Source organism: Conger conger, chromosome 10, assembly GCF_963514075.1.
Source record: "Conger conger chromosome 10, fConCon1.1, whole genome shotgun sequence".
Taxonomy (NCBI): Eukaryota; Metazoa; Chordata; class Actinopteri; order Anguilliformes; family Congridae; genus Conger; species Conger conger.
The window spans coordinates 49,878,677-49,893,676 of NC_083769.1; the positions used below are offsets into that span (position 1 = coordinate 49,878,677).

The 15,000-nt window shown below is 51.5% G+C and overlaps 1 protein-coding gene across 1 annotated transcript in view; it reads right to left on the bottom strand.

Annotated features, from left to right (window-relative positions):
* eif4g3b (eukaryotic translation initiation factor 4 gamma, 3b) overlaps positions 1 to 15,000 on the bottom strand; it is a 57,765-nt gene that overhangs the window by 18,790 nt on the left and 23,975 nt on the right. Inside the window, exons 6-13 of the mRNA XM_061259164.1 lie at positions 13,413 to 13,433; positions 8,679 to 8,861; positions 5,988 to 6,099; positions 5,546 to 5,649; positions 4,876 to 5,004; positions 1,642 to 1,735; positions 134 to 695; positions 1 to 17 (exon numbers count right to left, since the gene is read on the bottom strand). The exon at positions 1 to 17 is cut by the window's left edge and continues 132 nt beyond it. Of these exons, the coding sequence (XP_061115148.1) occupies positions 1 to 17; positions 134 to 695; positions 1,642 to 1,735; positions 4,876 to 5,004; positions 5,546 to 5,649; positions 5,988 to 6,099; positions 8,679 to 8,861; positions 13,413 to 13,433 (1,222 nt within the window). The remainder of the gene's footprint in view (positions 18 to 133; positions 696 to 1,641; positions 1,736 to 4,875; positions 5,005 to 5,545; positions 5,650 to 5,987; positions 6,100 to 8,678; positions 8,862 to 13,412; positions 13,434 to 15,000) is intronic.

Genomic DNA, 15,000 nt, shown 5'->3' on the forward strand with positions numbered 1-15,000 from the left:
GCGCCACGCCACTGCTTCTGCCGGGGGCAGCGTGAGGCCGGGGGGCGGGGCCAGAGCCGGGGCGGGCGTGGCGGAGGGGGGCGGGGCGGAGAGGGAGGGGGGCGGAGGGGCGGGGGGGCCGCCTGCGTTTCGCGGGACGGCGGAGACCACCTCGGGGGGGCTCTCTGCCCGCGTCTCCCGGGAAACGACCTCCAAGGCGTCGCCGCCGGCGACAGGGGGCGGAGCCACGGGCTGGCTCGGGGGCGGGGAGGGCGGCCGGGCGGACTCCGGGGGCGGGGCCTCCAGCTCGCGGCTCAGCGAAGCCTCGTCCTTGTCCGTCAGCCCGTTGATGGCCTTCAGGAGCGGGGGCGGGGGGGTGGGGGCGGGCCGGGGGCCCGTGGGGCAGCTCCCGGGGGGTGGGGCCTCTCGATTCCTGAGCTCTGCGGCTGGGGCGGGGTCAGGAGGGGGCAGCTTGGGCTCATCTTTGGGGGTGGGGGCGGGTTCCTCCGGGGTGGCGGGGGCTGGGCGGGGGCTGACGGCGGGGGCCGGGGGGCTCGGGCCTGTGCTGGGGGGCGCTGCGGGGGGGCTGGGAAGGGGGGGCTCCGGCAGTTTCTCTGGGGGGGCGGGGTCGCTCTTCTCTGCTGGGGGGTCCAGCGGCTGCAGGCCTGGGGAGGGAGGCTTCAGCGCGGGCGCAGGGTCCTGCTTTGGCTTCTCATCTGGAAGGAGAGGAGAGTGATACACCACCAAACACACACACCCCAACACACTCACACACTCACACACACCCCCCCCAAACTCACACACACACACACACACACACACACACACACACACACACACACACACACACACACACCCCAAACTCTCTCTCTCAGACACACATGCACACATATTATTTATTTGTGCAGTTTTTGTTTTTTTCCATAGTCCAGCAACTCAGTGTCTAACTCATGAAAGTTCTATTGTCGTCCAAAGTAGACTGTGGTCGTTGTCATTAGGAAAAAGTGCACACTCACTCAGTCACCCAGAGTATAAACCAAACATCGCTGGTGCATTGTACGTCATCAGGCATAAACCGGACTATAAACTGGACTATAAACTGGCCTTCAGAGTCACCATCACTATACGGCTTTAATGGTAACAGGAAACAGTTCAAACTGGGAAACACCGGGGGCCTGAGCAAGTGAGGGTCAGAGAGAACAGAGCAGAGATGAGCTGGGGTGGGTGGATACAGCAGGGCGCGGTGGTTAGAGGAGAGAGACAGGAGGCGCAGGGGTTAGAGGAGGTGCGGGGGGTCAGAGAGGAGGGAGAGAGGAGGCGCAGGGGTTAGAGGAGTTAGAGAGAGAGGAGGAAGAGAGGAGAGAGACAGGAGGCGCAGGGGTTCGAGGAGGTGCAGGGGTCAGAGAGGAGGGAGAGAGGAGGTGCGGGGGTCAGAGAGGAGGTGCGGGGGTTAGAGGAGTTAGAGAGAGAGGAGGTGCGGGGGTCAGAGAGGAGGGAGAGAGGAGGTGCGGGGTTAGAGTGGAGGTGCGAGGGTTAGAGAGGAGGGAGAGAGGAGGCGCAGGGGTTAGAGAGGAGGGAGAGAGGAGGCGCAGGGGTTAGAGAGGAGGGAGAGAGGAGGTGCGGGGGTTAGATAGGAGGGAGAGAGGAGGCGGGGTGTCGGACCTGGCTTCACGTCGACAGCGCTGGTGGAGAGGTGGGGGGTGCTGTCCACGCTGTACCCGACCGGGCCGTGATCCGGGGTGTGGCTGCCCAGCTGCTGGGATTTGAGGTAGAAAATGTGAGGATAATGAGGGTGCGGACATAGAAGCTAGCAACGTGAAAAAACACACACACGTACGGACACACACACACACACACACACACACACAGATGCACACACACACAAACACACACACAGACAAATACACGTACACAGACCCATACACACACACACACACACACACACACAGACCCATACACACACACACACACACACAAGCACAAAGAGCAAATTGGGAGCAGAGAGTAAGAGAAAGAAAGATGGTGAAGGCACACAGATCAGAAGAAGCAAACAAAAGATGAGGTGATTAAAAGAATGGAGAACAGAAAAGAAGAAGGAGAGATAAAGAGATGAGCACTGTTAACACAGAGAGATGAACACAACACAGAGAGAAAGATGAACACTCAACACTGAAAGAGATTCATACAGATATGAACAATGTTAATACAGAGATAAATACTGTTAACAAAGAGAGGGGAACACAACAGAGAGAGAGAGATGATTAACACAGGAGCCTATGAAACAAATTAAAACTAGCTAAAATTGTTATCCTAAACACGGCGACAAGGCAACAATTCACTTTTATCCTGACCGCTATAACCGCCCAGCCACCCAGCGAAAGCACATAATCGCAAGCAAACAGCTCGCTAACAAAGAATAAGGGATTGCCACACGAACACAATGTTTCATTCAACACCGAGAAACAAATACATTTTCCTTACACTCAATGGGAGAAATTAACCAAAATAACCTAGTAACGTTATTGAAATCAAAACCTTGCCATACTGACATGATGATTACAGTAATTGTAGGTCGCCGGATAATATTGTAAAGTTGTGTAACGTTATTTAAAGTGGAGAGCTGCTCTTTGTCACTCCTGCACGACCTCTACAGAAATAGCCAATTCGTTTATGGAGTGAAGCTCTATTTTAAAACACCAGACAGCACCAGTAAGTTAGGTAGCTTACAGTAGCTATCCAAACAGTTCTGTTGCTTCAGCTAGCTAAGACTGTTCGCTGTTAATTAGCGCGTTACGTTAGATTTAGCCAAGGCAAACGTGTCAACGGTGACATTCCCATTTATTTATATCGCATTAACATATAAGCCAGCCATTTAACAGATTATCGTATACAGATCTTAGATAGGCCTATTATTTGCATGCATGTAATTTACACAGCAGTACATTTAACGTTTCTGAAGCAGTTCGGGTTAGGCTACACCCTAGAGTAACGTTAGCTAGCTCAGTAACGTTACCGGTGCTCAACGCCACAGCTCCAGCCGGGAATTAAACCCACAAACATTAAGGTCAATTTACACAGGAGTTTCTCATGAAAGAAATGTGAAATCGGTACAAAATCACAGAGGCTACTCCTAAACGCAATGATAAAAAAAGCTTTTAAGTTTAAAGGTAGTTAGCGTACATCGATGAACTGCCAGAGAAACGCGGCCAGTCCGCAAACGCGAGTGAGCTGCAGAGCCGTTTTTTCCGTTTCTCAGACTGGCGCGAGGCGGTAAAAAATAATTCAAAATAACTCGGATTCCAATAATTAAATTTTAAATTTTATTTGTATTGCGCTTTTCACAGAAGACGGTCACATAACGACGCTTTACAGAGTAACAGAGGGGAAGAAAAAAAATATCAGCTCTGAGCCCCCAAATAGCATACGGGGAAAACGACTCCCTTCTGGGAGAAAAACCCTCAAACAGTGGCGAGAAGAAAAAAAAAAACTCCCAGATGGGAAGGATCGAGAGGAACCCGACGGCACTGGCCGATGGGTTGGGATTAGAAGTCCACATAGAGGGACGTAGAGTAGGGAATTAGGCGGCCCAGCGGGGATTTTTCGCTTATGCATGATGACTGCACACAACCTGCTCCCTGTGACTCATAAACCAAACTGTGCTGCCTCAGCTCCTCTGAACCTTGTTTTCATTCCGCTGGAAAATACGTCATCTCGTACGGATGAAGAGACTTCCTGTTTTGATCCCTGCTTCTTTTTCCTCCCGCCAGCTTCTTACAATAACGTCTAAAAGTGAGTTCGTACGAACATCCCGGTGAAGATGGGAAGTACAGTTTCACATACTTCCTGTCAAAGTCTGGTTTTTAAATTACAGTAACAGATGAATACAGTTGGGGGGGAACTACAAAGACCTGACAATTGAATCCCATTACATCATTCCGCAGGAAGTTTTTTTTTCCATTGCTTTTTGTTTACACAAAACGTTTTTGCGTTGCTGTGTTTGAGGGTCCTTTGTAGAGGGAACTCAGACACACAGACGACACAAATGCTTTTGAGGCAGACACACAGTAAATGTGTTTCACAAAGGTTTTTTTTTTATTTTTTTTTACTTTACGAAATCGCCAGAGGCGGTCCTTCCTGGCATATGGTTTTAATACAAGGCGCGGGAACAGGGAGGGAGGCTCAAGGCTCAGACACTCAGACAGGATCACGTTCGAGGTTCGCAGAGCAGAGCGGTTATGGAGGCGACTGTGGCTTTCCCATTTCACTAGAATACCGCCTGCTTCTTATTGCCGTTCGGACTGAAACAATGGATTCCAGCATTCCCAAAATCATCCATGTCTCACACACTGGCTAACATTCAATCAACACTTTTCATCAACTCTGGCTAAGGATTAACCGCAGGAGTGAGCGATTCCTGAAACTCACGTGGGAGTACGCGGATAATTGGTGTAATACTTGCGTTTACTTGTCAGTCAAAGTTCAACTTGAATTCAGGTCAAAGTGTATAGACTATATTTAGGCGGTTAGAGCCCAAATGGGGTATTTTCAGAGAGTGCTATAATAAGGTGCAGCGTACCGTGTTGTCCACATTCCCACACTGTCTCGGTAACCTGCCGGGCTCTTCGGTGGAAACTGCTCCATTTTTTTTTGCTTTATATCGGTGCATACGGCATTACAATAAACGCTTTTTAACGGTCTGTGTGTGCATGTGCATGTGTCTGAAGCTTCTAGAGTAAGCCAAACCCCTTTATTATAAAACATTTTTTCAGCCGCTACAAAAAAAGACTGCAGTCTGGCAGAAGCAGAAGAAACCCAGGTCAAAACTTGGATTGTTAGTAACGGCCGTGTAACAGGGCGGGGCGTCGGGGCGGGGCGTCGGGGCAGGGCGGGGCTCACCTGCGGGGGGGTGGGGGTGGAGGACGGCCGGCCCACAGGGGGGGTGGGGTTCCGGCTCCCGGTGCCCCCTCCCGACATGATCTCCTCGGTGATGTCCCTGCCGCCCTGGTTGGGGTCCCGGATCCGGATCTGGGAGGACAACGACAGGGAAGAGAAGACCTCCCTAAAGCGCCGGAATCACACCGCAGCCCCGAATCACAACGCAGCCCTGACCGCTCCCCTGAAAACCATCTCCTGCTCATCCCTCTCTTGTGTCCGGACTAACGGCGTCCGACAAGGAGGTCCACACCACACCTCGGTCAATTACACACCTGTTTCAGTTTCAAATCATTTTCTGTGCGCGACAGATCTTGATCGGGTGCAGAAGGTGGGGTTTGCACTTTTTGAGAACATTTCATCGGTCGCAATACACCAGACATGCTCAGTAAAGTGTAGAGAAGTATCTGAGTCCAAAACAAACATGTAATTGACCCAGGCCTGGTCGACACTGACTCCATTCTCAAACTAGAAACGCACAACGGGGAACTTTCCAAGTAATTAATACAATTCCAAAGGCAAAGTCTTAATAGGCAATTCTTAATGATGAAATAATCATAATCTTAATCATTCTTTCCCCAGGGAAGAATAGTGCGAGCATAGTGCTCGCTGCAAGGCATGCTGGGATACTCACTGTCTTCTTCTCCCTCTTGGTGGGTGGAGGTTGCTGTGGTGTAGGCACGATGATGGGGGGGGAGGGGGTGTACACAGCCTGTCCTGGGTAGTACGGGGGGCCCGCTGAGGGGGGCAGGACAAAGTTAGGGTGGCGAGAGAGAGGGAGAGAATGTGTGTTTGTGTAGGTGTGTGTGTGTGTGTGTGTGTGTGTGTGTAGGTATGAGCATGTAGGTAGGTGTCGAGGTAGGCATGCAAGCATGTGTGTGTGTGTGTAGGTTTGTGTCTTAGTACATGCATGTGTGTGTGTGTGTGGGTGTGTACGTATGCGCGTGTGTGTGTGTGTGTGTGCGGGTGTGTACGTATGCGTGTGTGTGTGTGTGTGTGTGTGTACGTATGCGTGTGTGTGTGTGTGTGTGTGTGTGTGTAATCCACAGCAGTGTAATGCACAGACGCAGGCTCACCGTAGGGAGTGGGGAACTCCCCAGGAGGGGTGGGGTAGAAGGTGTTGGGGCCGGGGGGCTGCACAGAATACTGCTGGGGGGGGCCCACGTACTGGGGGGTGCTGTGGCGGTACTGTGGGGGAGCAGAGAGGGGACTCAGCCAAAACTCTCACAGCGTTTACGTCGTTCAGCAGATTCTCTCATCTACAGCCACTTACAGGAGAACTTACATTCACATCCACATATTAGCAAGTAAAAAGCACACAGATAGTAAACATGTACTCCCCCACCCATGCACTGTCACCACCTCCAATTTTATTGGCTGAAGGACCGTTACTTGATGCCTGATGTTGGTAATATGAATACAGTTAAGCTAAGCTTTTAATGGATAAACAGCAGACCAACTTGAAATAGTCAGCTAAAACTGCACACCACTGTTCAGAAAGAAGTGGAACAACAGCATAAATACAATTTCATTGGATGAATGTTGTATGAATGTTGTGTACAGTATAAATGTTGTGTGCTGTATCGATGTTGTATACAGTATGAATGTTGTACGAATGTTGTGTGCTGTATGGATGTTGTGTACAGTATGAATGTTGTGTGCTGTATGGATGTTGTGTACAGTATGAATGTTGTGTGCTGTATGGATGTTGTGTACAGTATGAATGTTGTACGAATGTTGTGTGCTGTATGGATGTTGTGTACAGTATGAATGTTGTATGAATGTTGTGTACAGTATGAATGTTGTATGAATGTTGTGTACAGTATGAATGTTGTATGAATGTTGTGTGCTGTATGAATGTTGCATGAATGTTGTGTACAGTATGAATGTTGTATGAATGTTGTGTGCTGTATGGATGTTGTGTACAGTATGAATGTTGTGTGCTGTATGGATGTTGTATGAATGTTGTGTGCTGTATGAATGTTGAGTACAGTATGAATGTTGTATGAATTTTGTGTGCTGTATGGATGTTGTGTACAGTATGAATGTTGTACGAATGTTGTGTGCTTTATGGATGTTGTGTACAGTATGAATGTTGTATGAATATGGTGTGCTGTATGGATGTTGTGTACAGTATGAATGTTGTATGAATGTTGTGTACAGTATGAATGTTGTATGAATGTTGTGTGCTGTATGAATGTTGTGTACAGTATGAATGTTGTATGAATGTTGTGTGCTGTATGGATGTTGTGTACAGTATGAATGTTGTGTGCTGTATGGATGTTGTATGAATGTTGTGTGCTGTATGAATGTTGTGTACAGTATGAATGTTGTATGAATGTTGTGTGCTGTATGAATGTTGTGTACAGTATGAATGTTGTATGAATGTTGTGTGCTGTATGAATGTTGTGTGCTGTATGGATGTTGTGTACAGTATGAATGTTGTACGAATGTTGTGTGCTGTATGGATGTTGTGTACAGTATGAATGCTGTATGAATGTTGTGTACAGTATGAATGTTGTGTGCTGTATGGATGTTGTGTACAGTATGAATGTTGTGTGCTGTATGGATGTTGTGTACAGTATGAATGTTGTACGAATGTTGTGTGCTGTATGGATGTTGTGTACAGTATGAATGTTGTATGAATGTTGTGTACAGTATGAATGTTGTATGAATGTTGTGTGCTGTATGAATGTTGCATGAATGTTGTGTACAGTATGAATGTTGTATGAATGTTGTGTGCTGTATGGATGTTGTGTACAGTATGAATGTTGTGTGCTGTATGGATGTTGTATGAATGTTGTGTGCTGTATGGATGTTGTATGAATGTTGTGTGCTGTATGAATGTTGAGTACAGTATGAATGTTGTATGAATGTTGTGTGCTGTATGGATGTTGTGTACAGTATGAAAGTTGTACGAATGTTGTGTGCTGTATGGATGTTGTGTACAGTATGAATGTTGTGTGCTGTATGGATGTTGTGTACAGTATGAATGTTGTATGAATGTTGTGTACAGTATGAATGTTGTATGAATGTTGTGTGCTGTATGAATGTTGTGTACAGTATGAATGTTGTATGAATGTTGTGTGCTGTATGGATGTTGTATGAATGTTGTGTGCTGTATGAATGTTGTGTACAGTATGAATGTTGTATGAATGTTGTGTGCTGTATGAATGTTGTGTACAGTATGAATGTTGTATGAATGTTGTGTGCTGTATGGATGTTGTGTACAGTATGAATGTTGTATGAATGTTGTGTGCTGTATGAATGTTGTGTACCGTATGAATGTTGTATGAATGTTGTGTGCTGTATGAATGTTGTGTACAGTATGAATGTTGTATAAATGTTGTGTACAGTATGAATGTTGTGTGCTGTATGGATGTTGTGTACAGTATGAATGTTGTATGAATGTTGTGTGCTGTATGGATGTTGTGTACAGTATGAATGCTGTATGAATGTTGTGTACAGTATGAATGTTGTGTGCTGTATGGATGTTGTGTACAGTATGAATGTTGTATGAATGTTGTGTGCTGTATGGATGTTGTGTGCTGTATGAATGTTGTATGAATGTTGTGTGCTGTATGGATGTTGTGTACAGTATGAATGCTGTATGAATGTTGTGTACAGTATGAATGTTGTGTGCTGTATGGATGTTGTGTACAGTATGAATGTTGTATGAATGTTGTGTGCTGTATGGATGTTGTGTGCTGTATGGATGTTGTATGGATGTTGTGTGCTGTATGGATGTTGTGTGCCGTTTCACTCACCTGGGGGATGTAGTATTGTGCGGCCTGCGGGGAGGGGAAGGGCATGGGGGTCATGGTCATCATGATGGGCTGGTTGGGGGGCGGGTACACGGCGGCGGTGGGGGTCTGCGATCCTGGCCGGATGGAGGGGCTGTTACTGGGGATGGTGGGCCTCACCTGCTGCATCTGGGTCCTCTGGAAAAACTACAGGAGGGAGAGAGAGAGAGAGAGAGAGAGAGAGAGGGATGAGAGAGAGATGAGAGAGGGAGGAGAGAGGGATGAGAGGCAGGAATGAGAGATACAGTGAGAGAGGGATGACAGGGAAGGAGAATGAGAGGGATGAGAGGAATAAGAGGTGGGATGAGAGGAGAGGAATAACAGAGGGGGGAGGTGGGAAAATAAAGGGGCCTGAGGATACACCCGTTGCGTTACGTTAATTGTATTTGGCAGACGCTCTTATCCAGAGCAACGTACAGTTCATTAGACTAAGCAGGAGACAATCCTCCCCTGGATCAATGCAGGGTTAAGGGCCTTGCTCAAGGGCCCAGTGGCTGTGCGGATCTTATTGTGGCTACACCGGGGATCGAACCAGCTACCTTGCGGGTCCCAGTCATGCACCTTAACCACTACGCTACAGGCCGCCGCCCCCCCTCCCCCCCACTGAGGGACAGGCGCTCAGGGGCTCAGCAGCGTGGCGGCACGTTTCCGTTTCCTGAGCCACCGGCGGGAGGAGGGGGGCGGGAGTAATCTCCACGGAAACCCAGCAGCCACTTCCTGTCCCCGCCCGGCTGGGCGGGGCCAGAGGAAACCGCACCGGATGGCAGACAGGAACCCGCCGACACGACACTGTCCGCACCCGCACACCTTCCCGCTAACCTCAGAGCCCCCCCCTGCACGTTCCCGCTAACCTCAGAGCCCCCCCCTGCACGTTCCCGCTAACCTCAGAGCCCCCCCCCTGCACGTTCCCGCTAACCTCAGAGCCCTCCCCATCCTGAGAGCACCCCCCACCCCCCACCCCCGTCCCCACAGTGCGACTCGCACAGGAAGGAGAGCGAGGTCCCCGTGGAGGATCGGCAGACACTGCTCCACAGCGCCGCGTGCCACAGGAACACAACAGCCACTCCGCGCACGAGTAAAGCATGACTCAGCACTACGCAGAGCTGCTGAAATCTGCCCGCATCACCACTGACAAACACTTCAGCAGTTCAGCCAGCGGGTGATATCACACACACACACACGCACCGCGCGTACAGCGCGTTAACTGTACATAACAAACTGAATTCACAGGTAGAACACACTCCTGCGTCAGTGTGCAGTGGCCCCTCCCCCTCAGGAGCAGTGCTGCACGCGCTGCGAGTCCTGACTTCACGGAACTGACGTCATCTGTACGTCACGCGCAACCCTCAGCTTTTCACACGGTGTCCATGGAAACGCAGGACAGGCGTGGGGGGGGAGGTGCAGGGACAAGGTAAGCAGGTTAGGATCAAAATGCTCGTCCTGCACTCACCACGTCAGAGACACAAGGAAAGGCGCTATATACAGAACGCTCTCTCTCAGCACGTAAACGAGCATCACGGCCAAACACGGGGCAAATACATAATTGTTCGGATTCCGAATACTTCCTGCGCTCAACTGATCCTGCAATTGGGCCAATCAAGACGACCGGAAGGCGGGTTTTCACTTCTTGAGAAGGTTTCAAATCTTAATACACCAAACAAGCTCAGGAGAGCGTAGAAAAGCATTTGAATCCAAGATAATGACGTATTTGACCCAGATCTGGCAGGTCAAAGAGCCTCTTGTGCATCAACGCCCCACAGAAGCACACAGCACACTGTGAGCTCAAACATCACTGAAACATGCCAGGGGTTTAAACTCTAAAGCAAACGGCACCGTGTGGGACTCAACAGCAGGCCACAGTCCCACCAGGAGAGGGCCGGGGTGGGAGCAGGCTTCTGTACGAGCAGGTACACACCTGACTCTACTGACCAAGCAGCTACACACCTGACTCTACTGACCAAGCAGGTACACACCTGACTCTACTGACCAACCGAGCAGCTACACACCTGACTCTACTGACCAAGCAGCTACACACCTGACTCTACTGACCAAGCAGCTACACACCTGACTCTACTGACCAAGCAGCTACACACCTGACTCTACTGACCAACCAGCTACACACCTGACTCTACTGACCAACCATGCAGGTACACACCTGACTCTACTGACCATGCAGTTACACACCTGACTCTACTGACCAACCATGCAGTTACACACCTGACTCTACTAATCAACCAGGCAGTTACACACCTGACTCTACTGACCAAGCAGGTACACACCTGACTCTACTGACCAACCGAGCAGCTATACACCTGACTCTACTGACCAAGCAGCTACACACCTGACTCTACTGATCAACCATGCAGTTACACACCTGACTCTACTGACCAAGCAGGTACACACCTGACTCTACTGACCAACCGAGCAGCTATACACCTGACTCTACTGACCAAGCAGCTACACACCTGACTCTACTGATCAACCATGCAGTTACACACCTGACTCTACTGACCAACCATGCAGCTACACACTTGACTCTACGGATCAACCATTAGATTATTTGCTAAAGACCTTGAATAGTGTTGAACAGAAAGTTAGCTGACGCTTTTATCCAAAGCGACTTATATTGATTAGACTAAGCAGGGGCTAATCCCCCCCTGGAGCAATGCGGGGTTAAGGGCCCAACAGCTGCACTGATCTTACTGTGTCTAAAGTGGAGCATGAACCACCAACCTTCCAGGTCCCAGTCAGGCACCTGAGCCTAACGCAGGTCCCAGCCTAACGAAGGGCCTGAGCCTAACACAGGGGCCTGAGCCTAACGCAGGGCCTGAGCCTAACGCGGGGCCTGAGCCTAAGGCGGGGCCTGAGCCTAACGCTGGGCCTGAGCCTAACGCGGGGCCTGAGCCTAACGCGGGGCCTGAGCCTAACGCAGGGCCTGAGCCTAACACAGGGGCCTGAGCCTAACGCGGGGCCTGAGCCTAACGCAGGGCCTGAGCCTAACGCGGGGCCTGAGCCTAACGCGGGGCCTGAGCCTAACACAGGGGCCTGAGCCTAAGGCGGGGCCTGAGCCTAACGCAGGGGCCTGAGCCTAACGCGGGGCCTGAGCCTAAGGCGGGGCCTGAGCCTAACGCGGGGCCTGAGCCTAACACAGGGGCCTGAGCCTAAGGCGGGGCCTGAGCCTAACGCGGGCCTGAGACTAAGGCGGGGCCTGAGCCTAACGCGGGGCCTGAGCCTAACGCGGGGCCTGAGCCTAACGCGGGGCCTGAGCCTAACGCGGGGCCTGAGCCTAACGCAGGGCCTGAGCCTAACGCGGGGCCTGAGCCTAACGCGGGGCCTGAGCCTAACGCTGGGCCTGAGCCTAACGCGGGGCCTGAGCCTAACGCGGGGCCTGAGCCTAACGCGGGGCCTGAGCCTAACGCGGGGCCTGAGCCTAACGCAGGGGCCTGAGCCTAACACAGGGGCCTGAGCCTAACACAGGGGCCTGAGCCTAACGCGGGGCCTGAGCCTAAGGCGGGGCCTGAGCCTAACGCGGGGCCTGAGCCTAACGCGGGGCCTGAGCCTAACGCGGGCCTGACCCTAAGGCGGGGCCTGAGCCTAACGCGGGGCCTGAGCCTAACGCGGGGCCTGAGCCTAACGCAGGGCCTGAGCCTAACACAGGGGCCTGAGCCTAACGCGGGGCCTGAGCCTAACGCGGGGCCTGAGCCTAACGCAGGGGCCCGAGCCTAACGCGGGGCCTGAGCCTAACGCGGGGCCTGAGACTAACGCGGGGCCTGAGCCTAACGCAGGGGCCTGAGCCTAACGCGGGGCCTGAGCCTAACGCAGGGGCCTGAGCCTAACGCGGGGCCTGAGCCTAACGCGGGGCCTGAGCCTAACGCAGGGCCTGAGCCTAACGCAGGGGCCTGAGCCTAACGCGGGGCCTGAGCCTAACGCGGGGCCTGAGCCTAACGCAGGGCCTGAGCCTAACGCGGGGCCTGAGCCTAACGCGGGGCCTGAGACTAACGCAGGGCCCAGCCTAACGCAGGGGCCTGAGCCTAACGCGGGGCCTGAGCCTAACGCAGGGCCTGAGCCTAACACAGGGGCCTGAGCCTAACGCTGGGCCTGAGCCTAACGCAGGGCCCAGCCTAACGCGGGGCCTGAGGCTAACGCAGGGGCCTGAGCCTAACGCGGGGCCTGAGCCTAACGCAGGGGCCTGAGCCTCAGTGAGCCCGGGACACACAGGGTCAGACTCAGCTGAGTGAGACTCAGTGGAGCCCCCGTGGAGCAGCTGAAGGACCGGAGCCGTGTTTCACAGAGGGGCGGAGCCAACAGTCTGAGCGTTTAAACGAACAAACATACCGGGAGAGGTGACCACGCACCTTCACCCATTCGTTCTTCCGGTAAACCTCCGTGCACAGTTTGAGTAGCAGGATGGAACTCAGTATGGTATGCATCTAACAACATGCTAAAAGAAAATTAAATAAAAGCTAAAATCACAGAGGGTGCTAAAGACTGTTCATTCGCCGGAGAAGAACAGACAGATGAAGAGAGAGAGGACTGGTGTCATCCTCACATGATGAGGGAGAGAGGGACCAGAGGGAGAGAGGGACCAGAGGGAGAGGGGGATCAGAGGGATAGAAACAGAGGGAAGAGAGAGGGAGGGAGGGGCTGATTTCTTCTGGGGGGGCAGTGGTGGGGGGGGTCCATGCGCTGACTCATTACCTGAATGGGTCGGAATCCTCCCTTCAGTATGGAAGCAGGAGAGAGAGAGAAGCCAATGGGAAAACCACAGTAATGAGCGCCAAGCACACACACACACTATATATACACACACACACACACACACACACACACACACACATGCTATACACACACACATGCTATACACATACTATATATACCCACACTACATACACACACACACGCAATACACACTATATCTATATATACACACACACACACACACACACAGTACATAGACACGTACACACAAACACTACACTACGCTACACACTCCAGTGAGAGTACGCATACGCACACTTACACGTGCACACACACACATACAGACAGACAGACAGACAGACAGACAGACAGACAGACAGACAGACAGACAGACACACACATACGTGAGAGAACAGAGTACGTACACACACACGTGGACACAGCTACACACACGTAGAGACGCATGCACACACATGCGCACATGTACAGACACACAGTCTCACCCACAGAGAGACACAGTCTCACACACAGACAAACACATTCTCACACACAGTCTCACACACAGACAGACAGTCTCACACAGTCTCACACACAGACAGACACAGTCTCTCACACAGTCTCACACACAGTCTCAGACAGTCTCACAGACAGACACAGTCGCACACACAGTCTCACACACAGACAGACACAGTCTCTCACACAGTCTCACACACAGTCTCAGACAGTCTCACAGACAGACACAGTCGCACACACAGTCTCACACACAGACAGACAGTCTCACACACAGACAGACACAGTCTCACACACAGACAGACACAGTCTCACACACAGACAGACAGTCTCACACACAGACAGACACAGTCTCACACACAGACAGACAGTCTCACACACAGTCTCACACACACACACACACACACACACACACACACACACACAGTCGCACAGTTTTCCTCATGGTTGCCGGGGGAAGCGGCGAGCTGTACGCAGAGTGGGGGCAGCAGCGTGTCTCAGAGGAATTTTCCACAACAAACAATCTTCCCAAAAAACGTCCCAATCTCTGATCAGAACCTGGTTATTAGAAACAAAGCCATCTGAGAACGGAGCCACCCTCCTGCGGCAGGCCTGCGACCACACAGGGACACGCTCCACCGCGGGGTCAGGTGACCTGGCGCTCCAACACGTCTGCTCTAAATATAGGCCAATATTAATGCCTTACATCTGTCTGGGCGACTGTGGAAAAAAAAACGCTGCAATGTTTACAAGCAAGGCTGCTCAACCCTGTCCCTGTCCCTGTTCCTGTTCCTGTAGATTTACATTTCAACCCTAATTTGGCACACCTGATTGTGCTAATTGGCAGCACACGGAGATCTCTGGCTGTTGAACGAGGTGTGCTTTGTTAGGGTTGGGAGAGTGAAAACCTTCAGGCTGGTAGATCTCCAGGAGCAGGGTTGGGCAGCCCTGGTGTTCTGTGCATCTGGTGTAAACTCTGTATAGCTCTGAGAGAATCATCCCTGTTGCCACAGCAGAAAAACCACGAAGAACAGTTGGCAGAGAAATGGATAACCTAAAAACCACATCACATAACGGC